This window comes from Lates calcarifer, linkage group LG7_1 (genome assembly GCF_001640805.2).
Source record: "Lates calcarifer isolate ASB-BC8 linkage group LG7_1, TLL_Latcal_v3, whole genome shotgun sequence".
NCBI classification, from domain to species: Eukaryota; Metazoa; Chordata; class Actinopteri; family Centropomidae; genus Lates; species Lates calcarifer.
The window spans coordinates 16,453,566-16,473,115 of record NC_066839.1 but is presented as its reverse complement, the minus strand read 5'-3'; the positions used below and the strand labels follow the sequence as shown (position 1 = coordinate 16,473,115).

Genomic DNA, 19,550 nt, shown 5'->3' with positions numbered 1-19,550 from the left:
AATGTTACAATCCCTTTTCTCACCGATACAGTGGAATGGGGTGGGCTTGCTATCGACTCTTTGCCTTACATACATGATAGGGTATGGAGAACATGCAACATCAAACTGCAAACTACAGTCCTGCACAAGCCTTAATGGTGGGAGAAAAAGAAAGTGATATCTAAGAGAAAAGAAAACTGTTATATTACTGTGGCAGAGATACTGGATGATATCCTGTGTTATAAAGGACATGCCCTTGAACATACATGCGCACACGTCCACACAGAGGACCACTGTTTTAAATCTTGTGACACTAGTTTTATGTTCCACTGTCTCCTCCTTTTTCAGACAAGGTTATCAGGCACCGAGCATGCAGTTTAAAGGACACAGCCCATGCTATATTTGCTGCTGAGCTGGACCCCGAATTCGACCGCATGTGTGAGGAGATCAAGGAGGCGCGCAGGAAGAGGGGTAAGAAAATCATTTCAACAAGGGAAATGGAAAGCTTGTTTTCCAGTTACTCAAATAAGACACTAAATATTGCACATAAAAGTAAACTCCCACCTCTACGTTATTATACCCGTAAGGTGTGGCACCATAAACAAAAACAATTTTTTCTTTTCTTTTTTTCCTTAGTTTATTACCTTTTATTTGTTATGGGACCATGTAGAAAAAGCACATTTATTTCATACAAAGAAAAAAAATGTACCAGATTTAGCGATAAAATAATTTCCATCTAATAACTCCAGTTACTTGATAAATATCCATTATTTTGTCTGTGCTGCTTTCTTTATCTAGGGATAGTTGTTTTCATTATATTACTGGTGGAGCCGACTAATGTAGCACACTAATAACACTGAACTTAAAAGCATCATTTGTTTATCTAAATAAGTAAACACTTTGGAAGAATGCTCATTCACTTGAATAATGAGCCCTAACATGTCCATACTAGCTGTGTAGTTCTTTCCCTGCCCTCTCTTCCTCTCCCTTTTTTTGTTCAAAGTCTTTGATAGATTATTTCAGAGAATAGAAACCTTCTTTTAGGGGGGAAAATCAGTATGGTTGCCCACTAGTACTTGATGGAGCAGTCAGTTTTTAGTGCAGAGTATGTGGCGCAGAAAGGAGTGATGCCTGAGGCTCCAGTGTTCCAGACAGTACCTTCTGTGCTAGCTGTCTGCTTGGCGCTCTGCATCTGTACACTCACCAAACAGCCCCAAGCAGTGATGAGTGGACTGAGGGTAAATCTGAATTAAGCTTATGCACATAGAAACATACATATACAGTGTAGTTAAATAAAATGCTTAAGCTTTTAAGTATTGGGTTTTATGTAAGTTGTCAAACATTGGAGCACAAAGGCATGTAATAATATGCAAATATTCCTGTTGGTATACTTGCCCACATGGGATTAGGCTAATTAACAGTTCTGTATATTGAACACTGTACCCGCGTAACAGTGCTTTCACTTACCCATGCAAAACAGTGTTTAAATATACTAGTCACCAAATGAAAATGTGTAATTTATGCATCTTATAATGACTAGGACTAGGTCCAGCTGTGCGTTTGCCAAGACCAAACATGCCTGTGTATATTTGTGCAAGCACACCTGTGCATATTATGCACGGAATATTATAGTTATCTGCCTCTCAAAGGGATATGGAAGGAAGTCAAGATTGCATAGTGCCACTGTCGGTCCCTGCACCAACTCTACTAGAGTATACTGGAAAAAATAGAAGAAATTGAACCCACAACACTGTTTTTTACAGTGCTACATTTTTAGTGCCTGATATTTTTTCCATGAAATATGCTTTATCTTTACCTTTCAGAGATGACACCGTGTCACTCATATCTCTCTATTCTGATTTGCTTATTGGCTAATTTTTTATAAACATTCTAAAGTTCACAAGTTTACTGAGGGAACTGCACGAGGAGACCCAATTTCTCTTTTAAAATATTATCTACAGCATGCACAGCACTACCCCCCTGAGGGCCTATTGACTTCTGACTTAAGCCACAGAGGCCTGACTCTTCCATGTCAAGCAGGGAAACTTATCAAAGAGGAAGCAATTTTCCGAAGTCACTCTGTTGCTTTTGATTTCCTCTTTTAGCAACTAAAGGCACAAGATGCTAAATGAATATTGCAGGAGCAGAAGTCAACTGCCTGAGAAGAGGAATACAGCAGTGTAAATATTTCATCTTGCAGTCAAGGTCCTGCTATAAAGCTATCAATTAGCACAGCACTGCATGATGTCCGGTTGGAGCAGTGTGCAAAACCCCCAGTGCATCTGGGAGGATTTTCTCCCCTGTGACAAGATGAAAGGAGCTGTGATCATTTTGGCCAAAAACTTTATCACTTGATGTCAAATTTAAAATGTCTAATTTTCAGGGGCTTGCATGCTTATACCCTCAACTTCTGTTTTTCATTCTTGTCACACTCAAGCCATTGCAAATGATATCTTTGTCGTATTTATTATAATATTTGTGCAGATTGATGTGGTTGTATTCACTGTATCACCCTCTGGTCATCTTTGTCTGTCAGATCATGTTTTTATCATTGTCGTCAAAATACCTTCATAGTCTTTTGGCTATTATACACACAACTACATACACTTACTCAGGCACACACTCTTTCCTGTCAGTGATGTGTTGCAGAGCTGTTTCCCCACTTATGCAAACACACGTGCTTGCACATGCACACACAAAGAGTTTTGTCTGTTTTGTCTGTAACTGATCCTCTGTGGGCACTGCAGACTTCCAGACGCCAGCTCAGCTGACGGCAGCTCCGGGCACTGTGGCAACCAGAAAGCACCACACTGCAGGAGAGGAGCAGGCGAGGAGCAGCACTCAGGGTGAGGCCACTGACAAACAGTGCACCACTAGTGAGTATTCAGTCTTTCACACCACACACTTTTTTACCTGAACAGGCTGATTGATGAGAACTACAGAGGGACCATGCCAATGTGTGCGCTCTAATACCCCAACACACCCACCTTTATAGGACAAGTTATGTCAGAGTAGTATTGAGTCCACTGCCAGGGCAGGGAATGCACATCGCCACAATGCTGCAAATAATTGTTTTGGTAGATATATTATGTATGTATTATTACATAATGTCTATGTGCGATGGTGAAAGATGACCTGCAAATTCTCATATTTACCACAGTAAATGATAATTTCTTTTACTATTTTGTGAATGTGTCTGCATATTTTTGAGAAAACAGTACATCCACAGCTCAAACAAATACAAAAACTGACCAGAATCTTTCATAGTGGAATATAATCCCTCTGTTTGACTCGCACGCACTCAAACTTTGACACATTTTTTCTCATCTTGTTTTTGTCTGTCTCTGATACAGCAACAAGCAGCTGTGTTGTATTACAACAGTATACCAGATGTATGTGATGCCATACACCTGCCTGCTCACACACACACACACACACACACACGTACACACGTATATATTTCTCAGCAGTGGAGAAGCAACACAGCGAGCAGCCTCATTAGCGAGACTGCTCTCTCCTAACCACTCAGAACATGACCACGCCACAGAGCAATTACATGCCCACCTGTGGCAAACGGCAGGTGCCTAAGGGTGAAGGGAGGGCCGGGCATGAGCAGGGGGCAGACTAATGAGGCTGTTACCTGAACGAATCAGGGGTAAGCAGGTTTTACATGTAATCTGAAAAATGCCCTCTAGCTTCCACCTGGACAAAATGTGGAAAATGAGATGGGCATCCTCATAGGTCATGAGACATTTAGGAATGTGGAGGGGAGGGTATGTGGCATATGTAGTTACACATGCTCTACTGAAAAGAGGGTGATAATAATAATGTTCTGTTTGTTGAAGCTGAAGTTCAGATTCAATTTTTTGTGTCTGTGTAATTCAGCTGTTCGACACAAGGTGGTGCTTGTCTCTCATGAGAGGCTTTGCTAATAGAACCCCTGCTGTGTGGGTAAACCATTCCTTCTCCCAGGGAGATGGTCCCCTCTTGAGAGATGAGGGCCTCTGTTGGCTACCATAAATACTGTAAGACTCTGGGCACGTATGTGTCTCAAGCTCACTGTCATGTATCTCTTCCTCTTAGTCCAGAAAAGAGCTATAGAGTAGGGAGGGGATATTTAGATTTTAATTGTATAATTTCACCCCATAAAATCAGTCCATGGTAAACTAATGGAGTCCCCAAGGAAGTCTGTAACACCAGGCTTGATCCAGAAGTTTTTTTTTTTTTTTGTGTGTGTGTGTGTGTGTGTGTGATGGTATTATTGTTTTATTAAGGGGTAGACATGTAGAAAATATTAGACATTTCAATCTAGTGCAGTGTTGTAAATTACAGTCACTTACTATAGCCTTGATTGCCATATGGCTCATTCAGCATTTCTCATTTACTGCCTTGAGATTTTATTGTATCACATGATATTTTACAGGTGTACCTAATAAATTGATATAATGGAGTATATTATCAGTGCAGATGAGTTAGGGCTACAGTTGACTGATGAATCAATAACTTAAGTATTGATTCATTTATTGCTCATGAAAACTATATAATGGCAAAATAAACAAATTATTTATTCACATATTTGTGGCAGTGTAAAACAAATAAAGGCAAAGTAAAAGAGGTCGATTGAGTTTGTGTTGTAGATGGACCTGCTGTCATCTGTTTTTAGTGGTGACAGCCAACAGTAGGCCCATGTATGCTACTTTTAGCTGCAGTCTTTATCTACAAAGGTAAATGTCACAGATGTGGACCACCAGTTTAGAAGCTCTTGGGAGAGTCGTTATCAGCCTCCACCAGAGGCTTAATTAATTAGGCTAACTCAGGTGATTAATTTGTGACATCGGCAACCAGTTCTCACCTGGAGCACCTCAGCAAGGCAGCTATTACGCTAATTGATCACAGAGTCAGTTATGTCTCGAGATATGACACAACCCCATAATGAAAGTGCAGTGCATCTGCTGGAGGAGATGCCAATTTCTGTGCTGATATTAAAAAAGAAATAAACAGTTAATGAAACTGCACCCACTGCATCAAGGTCATTCCGGGGTTCTTGGCTTTCCCATCCTCTTCTGTGGAAGGTCAGGACACGGGAAGGTTCAAGTTATCCTAGATCATTACCTGCAGGGTGAGGCCTATCTGGATCTGCAGTTCTATAGGGTTATTATCTGGGCCAACTCTCCTTCCCTCTCTTTCCGTCCCTCTTTTCCGTTTGCCGAGAGCTGAGAATTGCCTGTGACACTCAGATATAAGGGAGAGTGGAAGCAGGGATGAAATGCACTATTTGGAGAAAGTTACGCAAAAGGCTTTTTGAAGGCTAAGGACCTTTCAGAACCAGGTGTTAAAAGCAGTAGCCGTAGATAAGCCCAGTTGTTAAGATGTAGATAGCTGGGGCATCTGCTGCTGCTGTCAGGTCAGTCAGGAATAGGAAGATGGCAGACCTTGTTGCTGTTAATGCACAAGAAAACAGGAAGAAGGATGTGGTTTCCATTAGCCTGCATAGATAGCTCTGTCATGGTTTCTCTGCTCCCCCCTTTTCTCACAGCCCCTCTCCCCACCTCCCACCCTCTCTCTATCCCCCTCCCTCTCTCCTGTCACTCCCTCCCAGGAGGAGCAGAAAACCCAGGGCCCATTACCTGGGCCATAGCCCTGGGTTCATTCGTAGTGCATCACCAGAAGGATCTGGTTCATATGGAGTGCTTTCCTTTCATTCATAATTAAGGCTTCTCAGTGCTTCTCATTCACTCATGACTGTTTTTTGCAAGCTAAATCAGCTGGGTGTTTTCTGTGACAGTCAGAAGGCATATGCCATTGATTTTTTTAAACTAAAAAATCAATGATCATTCTATTCTTTTCCTTAATTGTCATACTCAGACTTAAGTTGTATACTACTTTCTCAGTTTAGTGAAAAGCTTTGTCATTTTTTTTTTTTTTTTTTTGGGAGCGGTTCACCAGTGTTTTTTTCCTCTGCCAGCTGACAAGATTGTCCTTATTCAACTGTTGAACTGTTTACAGAAGAAAAGAATAACGATGTGGGAGCTGCATAATGTGTCCTCCACGTCACTCAATAGCATGCCCAAGGCAACAGCCACCAGGCTGCATTCATGTAGACAGAACACTGCTGCGTCTTGCCTCTCCCCTGCCTTATATCTCGCATCATAGTAAAAAGACAGCTCCTCTCCCCATTGCCAATGTCAATCCATCACAAGACCTTGATAAGATATTTAAAGTCATAAGAAACACTCCCACTTCCTTTTACCCCAGGCTGAAGTCGTTACTGCATAAAAGGATGGCCTGGATATTTTCTCGGGACAAAAGGACAACCGTCACAAAGCCCGTAACATGTTGAGATGGTCACAGCGCACAAGAAAATAGGTTAATAAGAGGAAACAAAGCACTGTTGAAAATAAATGTGTTTGGCTGATTTTCTTATCATGTCTTTTCTGTTTACAAGGACGTAACATCTTCTGCACTTACTGAGGGGATTAGTTTAACTTAGAAGCCAATGTGTTTTGCATGCTAGCAGATGTCTTTAATATCTCTCTCAGGTATTTTTTATTTATTTAAAGCAACTGTAAACTAGGTTCTACTCAATGAGTCCTGCATTTGACACAACATTTCAGGAAATTGAGACTTAAATGACATGGACGCACAGTCAGTTTACGTCACTGTACAACTTGCTTTTTAAATCCAAATAGTCTCCAAAAATCCTCAAACTTCAGCAATATTTTTCTGTTTCTCCTTTTGCTACTCCTCTTGCCTATACTTTTCATCACTTTTTCTTATCCATGTTACCCAATCACTCAGTCTGAATATTTTTCCCTTGTTTTCCTCCTCCATCTTGTGTTTTTTGTTCCAAATTTTGAAAATTGGAAAAGGAAAATGTGATAATCAAATTCTGTCCTGCAGTTGATCCTGCTTGGTTTGGCAAATTAATTTAGACTGCAGAGTGCAAAACAGGGTTTTCATTAAACCAAAATTTGACATGCCTGCATAGGTCTTTGCACTATTACATTCCTATATTAAAATTAGAACTTTATATTTATTATATTTGTTTATATCAGACATAATATATAATTAATTACTTTTCATCTGCCAACCCATCTGAATGACAGTTGGCACAGATTACAGGTGATGAAATGAATGCTGTTCTATGGATGTAATATTTCTACAGCTTCCTAAGGACTAAAATTAGACCGTACTAGTGGGCAGCAGGAGAAAACAAAGCATCTTGCCTGAAACTGAGATGGCGATGTTATTATTAGTTATTAGAACTGGACACTAAATTTCCCCAAGCTACTTTTTGGCTACCAGGCAAAAACAATCGAGTTGCACACTCTGACACCCTGTGGCGCTCACTAATAAAATCCATGCAAAGCATGCAAAGCCCTGAGCGAATAAGCACTGAGCGTAAGCTGCCATTTTGTGGGCACAGATGCCTCATGGATCTTTGTGGCACCAAGCGTGAAATGAATGTAAAATCATCCATGATGCCTCTTGCTTCCATTTATTGTTTTAGGGTGCAGATGAGCTGACATCAGTGTTGGTGTCCCTGAAGATTCATTCTGCATCTGTGGGCTCTTTTCACTCACAGCATATCAGCATGCATCGATGATGCTGCATACTGTACACAGTTGTCAAGGTTGGGTGGTGATCCTCTTCACAGTATTGTGCATTGCAGATAACTATATATATATATATATATATATATATATATATATATATATGTGTGTGTGTGTGTGTGTGTGTGTGTGTGTAAACGGCTCACATTTCTGCCAGAAAGAAATTAGCCTGGAGAGTTTCACTGGAATGATTGAGCATTGCTGCTCATTGCTTCTGTGCATGCCCAATGACTACAAGCTGTGCTGCCCAAGGATGTTAGACAGGTGATGGGAAGGGAGAAGAGAGAAAGTGTGAATGAGTAACTGAGGGTGGTTTTTGAATGCTAGACAGAGAGAGTTGTAATGCTGACAATGCCCATTTATGATATAGTGTTATTGCCTTTTCAGAGGCTAGGCTCAGTGTTGTACAGACGGTACCAGGATTAGGGCAAGAGTGAGCATTGAAAATAATGCTGATGCAAAGGTGTCCACATTGGACAGTGTTCCCTGGGTAATTAATCATTTTAATGTTGCTCTTTCTTCACCTGATGTCAAACCTTTGTAAAGCTTAAAAGCTTTCATACAGCGTCTAAAAGCTGAAATTACTGCTGATTGACTAGTTACTAAGATAACTGGACTCGAATGACTTATTCATTGTTTTGAGATTATGTTATCGTTCTAGGAATATCTGTCCAGCACAAATCACACTTACTGGCTCACATAGGTGGTAGACAGGTTGGGCTTTTCACAAAGGATTGACTAACTAGGCCATGCCAGTTAAAATGGATCTGGTTCTGTGCTTTCCATAATGAAAGGTCTTTTTTTTCTCTCAGCATTAAAGAGCAGCTCAGCATTTCAGCATTTAGGCTGTACTACAGATAGAAAATTATACAAGGCCTCCTGGGCTTTTACTCTCATTGTTTTTACCATAGAGCAGTCGATTAGTCCATTTCAGTAAACATCAGAGGCTAGTAAACGCCAGGTAGCCTAATGGGGGTGTATTCCCTCTCTCTGTCTGGCTCCAATAAGTCGTAATTGACTGGAACAATTGCACAAACATGATGCATTAGAGCTTGATTAGTTGGAATGACCTATGGATTTGTTGGTGAGATCCAAATTATCTTCTGGACTTTATGCACTACTCAAACCCTGCTTGATGGAAAGTGAACTGGTATCTGTTTCCCATTAAGATCCACCTTTCCACAATGTGCTGCATTTGAATGCAGTGATGTTTTGAAAAACTCAGTTGTAGGTTGTCTGTTTCAAAATATCATCAGTGGTATTAAGAGAGACTTTTATTTGTATTTTTTGGTTGTTGTCTTTTGTTCATTTTGTATACATATGCTTTCATTTCACTTGAGTAGCTTTGGTGTTAGTCCCTCAGTTTTGGTGGTTGCTGGTGTTGACACTGCTACATCTTCTTTCCCAGAATAATGGATAAACTAATGTCTGTATGTTCTGTGGTGGAGATAAACTTTCCTAAACACAAACTCAACCATCCATGCTCACATCTCTGGGGACTCTTTGAGAAATGGCCACATTAAGCGACATGAGTCACATTAGACTACCATAAGAATAGGAATGTGTGCTGACTGGGATTTTAATTACATCAGATTATACTACATACTATATTCTTTATATTTTATATTGCAAGTGGTTCTTTTTTAAATCGGGAATAAATGTAAATTGTATAAATGTAAAGATTTCATTTAGTTGTAGTCAAACGTGATCAGGTTCACAAAGGTAGTTTTTATTGCGGAACACTGCCAAAGCAGGATCATGAAACAAAAAAGCAGTTTCCCATGTGGTTTCAGTGGGGTGTGAATGCATAGAAAGCACCAGCAGCACAGATGGCAGTTATGAACAAGTAGCTCAGTTTGACACCTTAAATAGACTATTCAGTTGGTAATGGCAGTCCCAAGATCTGAGCTGACAGATTAGCAGATCCAAAGCATAGTACCACTTGAATTGCCTGCCTGATCTGGCAGACTCTCTTCATTTTAGCTAGACAACTTGCATACTCAATAACAACATTTTTATTGAGAGTAAACGTTAATGCAGGTTTTTGTTTTGATGTCAGGCTCTGTTTACAAGCAGAATGGTTCAGTCAGCCCAAACGAGAGCAGGGAGCAGTCAATACTAAGCCTCTAACACCAGCTATACCATGTTTGATGTTTGAGTTGAGATTAGCTGTAGACTAGACACTGCCTGCCTTAGTGTAGACTCTACCATACAACCAAATCTCTATCCCATTTTCTGTCAAGAACAAAAAAGCAAAAATAATGTACACAGTTGCCCTTTCTGACGTCATAATTGAAGTGGCTGTTGTCCTGATTTGTCAGCTGTGCAAAGGTAAGGAAATAAGCTGGATTTGAACATCTCTCTCAAGATGTCTTTTTGTGCCTCTGCACTAGCAACTATGGCCAGAGGCATTATATTTTTGAGTAGTCCTTCTGTACATATGTGTTGTATGTGTACAGTATATGTCCATATCTCAGTAATGGCTCTAAGGAATGTCCTCAGATTGGGATAAATGTTGACTTGGACTCAAGAATGAATGGATAGATAGAGAATTTGGTAGTGAAAGGTGAAAGGTCAAGGTCACTGTGATCTCACAAAACACACTTTCGACCATAACTCAAGAATTCATATGCTTATTATGATAAACTCCTTCAAATAATATGCGCTATTCCCACACTATATCACATTTCCTCCTTCTTTGTGACTACCTTTGAGTAGGGATATTTGGCCTAGCTATAAATATGTTTAAATTCTGAGAGAGATGGACAACATGTTGTATGAGCTACTACTTTTTTTTTTTGCATAAGCCAACCCTTATTCTGAGCAGCCAAATTAGAGATTGATTCAGGATGCAAGATTGGCCCTCCTTTTCCATTCTTATTTGTGAGCACAGTAGTCTGTCACATACGCGGTAGTGAACAGCAATCATAACACAATCAAGGCTTTTGTCAGATAGCAGTATCCCTTTGATGTTGTTTATAATAGTAGGAGAATTTAAAAACTTGGCTAAGAAATGCAGTAGCAGCAAATGTCCTGTAAAAGTAGATTAGTGATTCAGTGACTTTTCTGAGGATAAAGCTTAATCATGTAAGGACCTATACTTCATCGGACCTCAGATAGTTGAAATTTGGGGCATGGAAGATATGCAGCTAAATTTTAGTTTGAGCAAATAATTACTCACTCTTCTCATAAGTAATTTGGTATGACATTATGACATCATGCATGTGATGGAAAGAGACCTAATTTTAATTTAATTTTCCACAATATAAGAAGTCAATGAATCATAAAAGGAAAAACTGATTCAGTAAGGTGTCTATGTAGAGCAAAGAATCCCTGTGTAAACAGTGTTTAATTTAATATCCCTTTCTGCCTAGTCCTATTATTATACAGCTGTGACTACCTGAATCCCTTAACAGATCCACAGGGTATCTAATTGGTATCTAATCTAATCAATTTAGCAAGTGTATGACTTCCGACAAAGTACAACGGCTATCCTTCACATTGAATGTGATATGCCTTCAGATCACGGCTTTTGTCAGATGGCCAGCAGAGTGTAAGCAAGCGTAGCAGTAACATTATATACGGGAGTAATCTAACTAATAAGATCCCATATGAGGCCTTTGTTTTTCTCTGTTCACTCAGTCTTACTGCAGTTGGCAATAAACCTCATAAATTACCAAAGTAGCACCTTTTACCATACTACATGGAAACAAAATTGGAGTTGTTCCTGCATTACAGGGTTTGGTGGTTGTTCATTGCAGTGCACAACACATGTATTCTAATGAAATAGAACTACCCAAAAGGAGGAAGGATAAGGATACAGTATGGTTTTGGTGAAGAACTATTCATCTACTTTGAGTGACTAACTTGAGCAGTGTAACTGATCCAAAGATCCTGTAATGAAATCTCCATTTGTTCACAATATTTAACTCTAGTGTTTAATTGTACGGTACACAGTAGCTAGCTGTTGGGCATTGCTAATCTCTGAAGGCTTTTTTCTAGGTTCATGCTCTTATTCTCACCTCCACAAGCGATTAAGTAACTCAGTAACTATATCAGTCAAAATGATATGTAGCCCACGCCTCACCTCCTTGCTCCTGCCTTGCAACTTGTCTGTATGCATGTTTTTGCTGGGGGCGACAGACCTTTCCCCCAAAAGGCTTTCATATCCTGTTTTGTATGTACGTGTGTGCGTAGGCTGACATCTTCGGTAGTACTTGGAGCTGCTGGTGCATTAGGGCATAGCTGTCTTCTGAGAAGAGGGCACCACAGGCACCGTCATCCCACTGGCCATTTACTGAGCAGCAGAGAGGAGAAGGACAGAAAGAGATAGATGCTCTGACTAAATTATGTCTTCAGTTCCTCTACCTTGTGACTGTTACCTCTTTGTAGTAGCACTGATATGCAGTCAGTATATAGTTAACCTTTCAACACATGTAACAAGGTTTGACAATACAGATTTCCCAATGCTGTCCACTCTTTTGTGTTTCTTCTAAGCCATGGAGTGCCACCTCAGAGTAGTCTGGTTCTGTGAAATGGCTGTAGTGACATACATTCCAAATTATGATTTAAAAAGAAAACTGTCCTTTATTATTTTTGATGTAATAAGTTAATAGTTTGAAAAAGATGCATATCAATTTGCAGAGCAAGGTGGCAGATAATACTTGGTTCATCCATCCATTAAAGTTTAAAGATTCTTGTATTGAAAATGTGCACACTGCTGCATTTATGTTATGTGAAAGCATATATGTATTGGAAGAGATAAAATTAGATTAGTTGCGACCTAACAAATATTATCCTTTGTGGTTGCATCTGCAATAATAAGTTTTTCACCACACACTATCCTATATACTGACAAATAGAAATGTGTGAATTTAAAATCTTATATGTTCAGTTTTAAACATTGTTTTACAGAATACACTCACAGTGTATAAGGAACACCTGTAAACATGCTTATTCATGCAGTGATCCTGTCAGCCAGTCATGGCAGCTGTGCAGCATATAGAATCAGGTAGATGCAGGTTAGGAATTTCAATCAATATTCGCATCAAATATCACCAAATTATTATTGGTACCAGATGGATTGGTTTGAGTATTTCTAAAACTGGTAATGTCCTGGGAGAATTGCCATAGTGGTTGGAGCTGTCAGAAAGGCTACAGTTACTCAGATAACCACTCTTTACTACTGCTGTGAGCAGAAAAGCATCTCAGAATGCACAACACGTCAAACCTTGAGGTGGATGGGTTACAACAGCAGAAAACCATGTCGGGTTCCACTCCTGGTAGCCCAGAAGAGAAATGTGACGCTGCAGTGGGCACATGCTCACCAAAACTGGACAGTTGAAGACTGGAAAAACGTGGCCTGGTCTGATAAATCCTGATTTTGACTTCGGCACACAGATGGTGTGTTGGTGTCAGAATTTGGCATCAACAGCATGAATCCATTGACCTAACCTGCCTTGTGTCAACAGTCCAGGCTGGTGGTGGTGTAATGGTGTGGGAAGTGTTTTCTTGGCAATCTTTGAGCCCCCCAATCATTGTTTGAATGTCACAGCCTGATTATTTTTGCTGACCATGTGCATCCCTTTATGGCCACAATTTACCATCTTCTAATGACTACTTCAGCATAATAATACACCATGTCACAAAGCAAAAGTCATATCAAACTGGTTGCATGAACATGACAATTCATGCACTGTGCTTTATTTGCCTCCCCTGTCACCAGATCAGAATCCAGAACACATTTGTAATGTGGTTGACCAGAAGATTGACAAAATGATTGTGTAGCTGACCAATAAGCAGAAATTATCTGTCAACATGGACCAGAATCTCAATGGAATGTTTCCAATGTCTTGTGGAATCAACGCCACAAAGAATTTAGGCTATCTTGAGAGCAAAGAGAGGCCCTACCCAGTATCAGTGTGGTGTTCCTAATAAAGTGCTCAGTAAGAGTAAAAGCAAGCAGGGGTGATATGGCTGTGTGAAAAAAGGGAGTGAATGGAAATAGAAGAGACGACACAGCAATTGAGGGAAGTGACTTATCTACTTCATTTCACGAAGCAAGGATGGGATCATTTATTGATCTGGACGTTTCATTAAGTGTCAGCGCAAAGTGTTACATCAGGTGACAAACAGCTGTCTTCCTTTCATGACCCAGAGACCCTGAGGCCCTGTGTCACCATGACAGCCTCTCTGGCTCTCTTTGTCTTCTACAGTGTTTCCCATGTTGTCTCTCGTTTTATTTTTCACCTCTTCCCTTTGTATTCCTTCTCATTCCTTAGTTTAAATTCCTAAAGCAAATGTGGTACATGTTGTTGCTTGGGTGTATCTTTCCGTGTAGAGTGATATTGAGAAGAAGCATGAATCAAGTGAATCTATTTATTTATATCCATATAGTAATTGAGCTGCATTGTGGTTTTAAGACACTGTGATGGACATTTAAACTGTTTTCTGATATTTTATAGACCAAACAAGTAAGCTGATTAATTGATAATGAAAATAATCATTAGCTGTAGCCCTAGATCAGTATCAATGATGGAGAAATTACTGATGAGTTTCTGAGATAAGCTGAGATCAATTGAATGGAAGCTGTATGAATTTCAGCTTGGCCTAATGCCAGCCTGATATATAGTCTTAATTTTACTTCCACCTATGCTTAGAATTTTATATGTAGAATGTCTGGGGTAATGCTTGCTCAGTAGAGCAAAGGCAGCATATTTAAAAAAAAAAAAACAACCATTATTTATACACTCTCATCAAATTAACCTTTAAAGGATAGCTTGTCTTGACCTGTGTTTCTAACATCTTTAACAACATATTCTGTTTTATGTGCACATTTCTAAAGACAAAATTTAAATTACTCATTTAGTTAAAGTTATCAGGAAGCGTTGAATTGGAATTTGTTCAGCAGTCATGGCCAGGGATATACAGCCTTTGTGTTGTGTTAATTACAGCCCAGAGAATAATTCAGATAGAGAAAAAATGGCTAAAATCCCCAGGGAAGAGTTCAGTGGGGAAAATATAGTTTTCAGAAATATGTTCTTATTGCTTTTGCTTAGAACAGCACAACCAAATCTGTGTAACAATTCAGATTCTTTAACGTGGGTACACTGGTGTACACTGAGCAAACCATAACTTTTTAGTTTTAAGATACTGAATTGCTATTGCAAACACTGTAGTTCTCAGTGCGCACTGATGTGCAGTGTGTCTTCCATCTGCCTGTGTGTTTTATGTAGTTATTAATAGTTATGACTTGTATTCCATTTTGTCAGTGCACTTGGTCTGCTTGGCATATCGTAACTAATGTGCACTATGTCTTGACCTTCTTTATTACACTCATTACCATAGTAATATAAACACAAGTGCGAGACCCTCCTATAATACCACAAACTGTACGCACAGTATGCCTTTAAATACACCTTAATTATAAGAGGTGGAAAAAGCAGTCTTTAGTTTGAAAAGAGCACATACTGTACACCTATGCATAATTGAATAGAAAGGTAAGCAATAAATAACTTTATTACTTTAGTTCTTTCTAAAAACAAAATAGACAGGATTTTACATTTACAGTATGAGTGTAAAGTTTTGTAAAGGTGTATAGCTCTTGGTAATGTTTATTTTAAGATTGTGACACAACACCTAACTTCAAGCTCCTCCCTGTCAGTCGCAGGTGATGAGAGCAAGGCCGATCAATATATCATTAATGTTACAAGATTGAGGCCCCCACTCCAGTTGATTCCGGTAAAACAGGATGATAAAAAATAGAGTTGGATGCTCGGCTGTGCCTGTGACTGTGCTTACAGTCAGTGCGTGCTTGTTCACATACTATATGTATGCAGGAACATGCACAAAGTATATTGGTTACAGTGATTTGGGATGGCAACAGATCAACAATTGATTGCAGTCATCAGCAGATAGTATACGACCATATATTGCAATTCAAACAATAACAATAGCAATTACAAAATTAACATAGACCATATACATGTGTAACAACTGACATATTTGAGAGTTTGAAAATCTTCAGGCTGAGCATGATTGCTTGTTTGCTGTATACATATAAGGAATAATAGCAGTTGCATCACAATATTCTGTGCTTTACAGAATCAATGAATATCTTTTAAAGGAAATACTGTAAATTTGAGTGTAATTTTAGTGGAAATCCACTATTACCCTGGAGACAACTTTATATCAGGTATAAACACATTACATTCATATATTGCCAGAATGGGATTCTCATTTCTCACTTGCTGTCCCATGCCCCATTTTGTTCTCCCTCAAATTTGAAAGTCTAATATTTTTCAATTTGGAGTCTTGTTGTAAGTCTAAGCTAAGAGCTATAACCCTAATTTAGTCACTGGTTTGAATCTCAAATCAACTGGATGCTGCTGTGACTAATACACACACAAATCCCATATGGTTATTCAATTACACATGTGAATACACACAAACAAAAGAAACAAACAAAACCATGTGTATATTCACATATTTTCTCTGGCACTTGTTTTCCTTTGGTCCCAAATTCTCGTATGTTTCCCACCAAGAGTGTATCCCAGTGTTGGCCCAGTGTCCTAAATGTGAATTCAGAGACCAGAATTAGACGGCAAGCATTCTCCGGAGGCAAAGGAAATGTTGTTCATTGCCGTGGAAACACACACTCCACACCCCTAAGCGCACACAAACACACTTAAATGGTGCACACACACTCAACACTAAGGAGGTAAGTAGGTTAGTAAACAACAGAGCATCTGTCCAGGTTAGGAGGGGACTATTTGGACTGTTGGTCTACCCAAAGAGTTGCTGACTCTCCAGACCAGTGCCACTGAAAAACACTGATACCTGCACATAAATTACCCACAGTTAAGCTAGCTTTTATTATTTGTCAAACATGGGGTCTAATAAAAAAAGCAGAAATTAATACTTTGTGGTATAAGCTTGATCATTATATATATTATTATATAAGTTGGTTCATATAGTTCATATCATAATTTCTGTGCTTAATTTGTAAAACTCTTAAATATCTCAAACATCTAATGATGGAAGACGGACCCAAAGGATCTGATTAGGTGTACAACACACCATCTTCCTGGGTTATTAAATAGTGTAGCCCATTAACTTGTCAATCTACAATGAACACTTTTCTTTAAAAGAAAACAATGCAGTGGTAAGATCAGAATCCAGACCTAATAACACTGATTACCCATAGTAGATTTTGTGTTTCAAGCTATTGAAGATCAGTGAGATCATTTAGATGCACACATTTATCACATATAGTTCTATTTTAAACTTAATATATTCATCTGGTGTTGATATCCAGAGAAGTGCTCACCATTATGGCATTTAATTACCTTTTGTGTGATTATATTAGTTTTCACATGCTTTAATTGCACCAGTTGCTTTAATTGTTTCCTCACATTATGGGAAGTGATAATCCAAATGTAGCAAATTTGTAAAGATCATTATTTTATACTATACCTCTAACACTGTATGTAGTAAAAGTTTAGACTTTATTACTTCCTTTTTTGTAATGTGTTTCAGGGATGAGTCCACAGTGTGCTGCTGTAGCTTTGTTGCCTCAGCCAAATACCCGTTTTATAATGTTGGCCACCACTGAGGAAATGGAGGACTGAGATGGACAATGTGTTTGCCAATAGCTATGGGAACAGGTCACAATGAGATGATTGTTTTTCAGCTCAGTGCTAAGTATTTCTGTGTGGTCTTGTGGGGATATGGGGAGATTTGATGCCTTCACTTTAAATTATATTTGTACTGTATGCTCTGGCTCGCACCTTAAAGGGCAACATACTGGAATCCCATTAATAATTTCCAAACATTTTGGGAACATGCTCGGGACCAGTTGCCCAGCAACCAGCTTGCAGCCCTCTGGGAAATTACATAACCCTATTTTAAATGGTGATTTGTTGTTTTTACTTCAGAGGTGCTCATAGGTGGATCTTACTAGGACAGAGCTGGGCAAGCCCTGCTTTCAGTCTTCATGCTAAGCTAAGCTAACCAGCTGCTCACTGTTCCTTCATATTTAGCATACAGACATAAAAGTGGTGTCAGTCCTTTTGCTAAATCTTAGCAAGACATCAAATAAGCGTATTACTCCAAATGTTTAACTTTTAAAGAGGTAGCATCCCTCCCATGTAAAACTGGTTAATCAGGTTAATCAGTCTGGTATGTTTTTCCTTTCCCATAACCTCTGCAAAGAACAGTGGCAGATAAGATTGATTGCCTATATTTGTTTAACTATAGGTATACAGTAAGTAGTAGTTAGTACTGATGGTAATGTGGCATGGAGCCCACAGACCCATCATATCAGTCTGTCTGAGATGGATACACTTGTCTTTATGGGCTTGTGTGTCTTGGAATGTTCTAAAAGTAATAAATAGCCTACACCATATTGCATAATACCATGGGCATGGGGTGCTTCAAGGTTTTCTTGGATGGCTCTACTATCAACTGCATATAGAAATCTCTGTGGATTATACTGACAAAGCTTTGGAGCTTTTGCTGGTTCTACTGTGCTATAGAGACAGTGGATCTGTTTGGTCTTGTATACCTGTGGAAGAAAAAGGGTTATTGGGACATTTCACACACAGTATAGAAGCTGTCAGTTTTCTAGTTTTATTCTGCTGATTCTTAACAAGTTTCCCTTCCCTTGTCCTCTCTTCAACATTGGATATGACTGTCTTTTGATGAGTTGTGGTGCGATTACTCAGTACTGGGAATTATTGAATAAAGCAATCAGTGAATCTGAGACTGATTCACAATTCCACCCAAAGGCATTACTAGTATGCTGCTGAATTGTCCATCAGTGTCACTGGACTGATTTATTTATTTAATACTCGCTGGTACGGCAGTTTGGATACTCATCTCCTGGGGCTTTTTGCTCTCAAAAGCTGTATTTGTCGTTGCACACACACTGTTCTGACAACTACATATGATGGCAGCTTGAAATATTTCTGCCACTACATGAATCTTGTATGGGCACTTTTAATTACTGCAAAGTGTTCTGGTTCTTTTTTCCCTTCCTTCTTCCCTCCTTCCTCCCCCATCAACATATCACCCCTCTGTGGTTGGCTGTTCATGCTCTAACAACTTTCATGCATTATTTAATAGCTGACTGTGACGAGTCATTTGCTGCCATTCAGTCTAAACTTTTCATCCCTCAGGAGTATGCCTCATAGCTCCAATGGTGACCTTATCGAGACTTCTTTCATTGAATTGTGGATTGTTTGTTTTGGTTTGTGTACATATCCAGAGAGGGTAAAATTAGCAGCTGTGCCTCTTTTCTTTTCTTCATCGTCTTTGTTTTTCTTTTCTAACAGTACTGAAGTTTGCCTTTACTTTGCTGTGTTTTATAAAAATCATGACATATTAAAAAAGCACAAAGCATGTAAAACCTGGGGCACATATTTTCTGTGCTGAAATTGAAAAGAGCCATGCTATGACTAATCGCTGGACATTGCATTGTGACATTTCTAAATGTTATCTAAACTCTGAAGGTTAAATAAATAAACAGTGGTCAAAAGTGAGAGCACACACACACACACACACACACACACACACACACACACATACACACACACACACACACACACACACATACACACACACACACACACACACACACACACACACACACACACACATACACATACACATATACATATACACACACACACACACACACACACAAACAAATGCACACACATGCACAGACACACACACTCAAGACAGGATGCCAGCATCCAGAAATATCCAAGACGTCTGGCAGGTTTTCTTCCTCTCTGGTCCCTCACTTATAGCAGAGCAGCTATCCCACGTGCCAGTCATGCCTGAAGATGAATGAGGCTCTCTGCCTGCTCCATAGCTTACCCTACGGCTGTCTCCTCCTTCCAGATCAGATCAGGAGGAACCAAAAACCAAAGCTGCATCCCACCTTAAAACAAA

At 39.4% G+C, this 19,550-nt stretch overlaps 1 protein-coding gene across 1 annotated transcript in view; it reads left to right on the top strand.

Annotated features, from left to right (window-relative positions):
* atad2b (ATPase family AAA domain containing 2B) overlaps window positions 1-19,550 on the top strand; it is a 69,755-nt gene that overhangs the window by 23,709 nt on the left and 26,496 nt on the right. Inside the window, 2 exon segments of the mRNA XM_018696193.2 lie at window positions 328-450; window positions 2,727-2,855. Of these exon segments, the coding sequence (XP_018551709.1) occupies window positions 328-450; window positions 2,727-2,855 (252 nt within the window).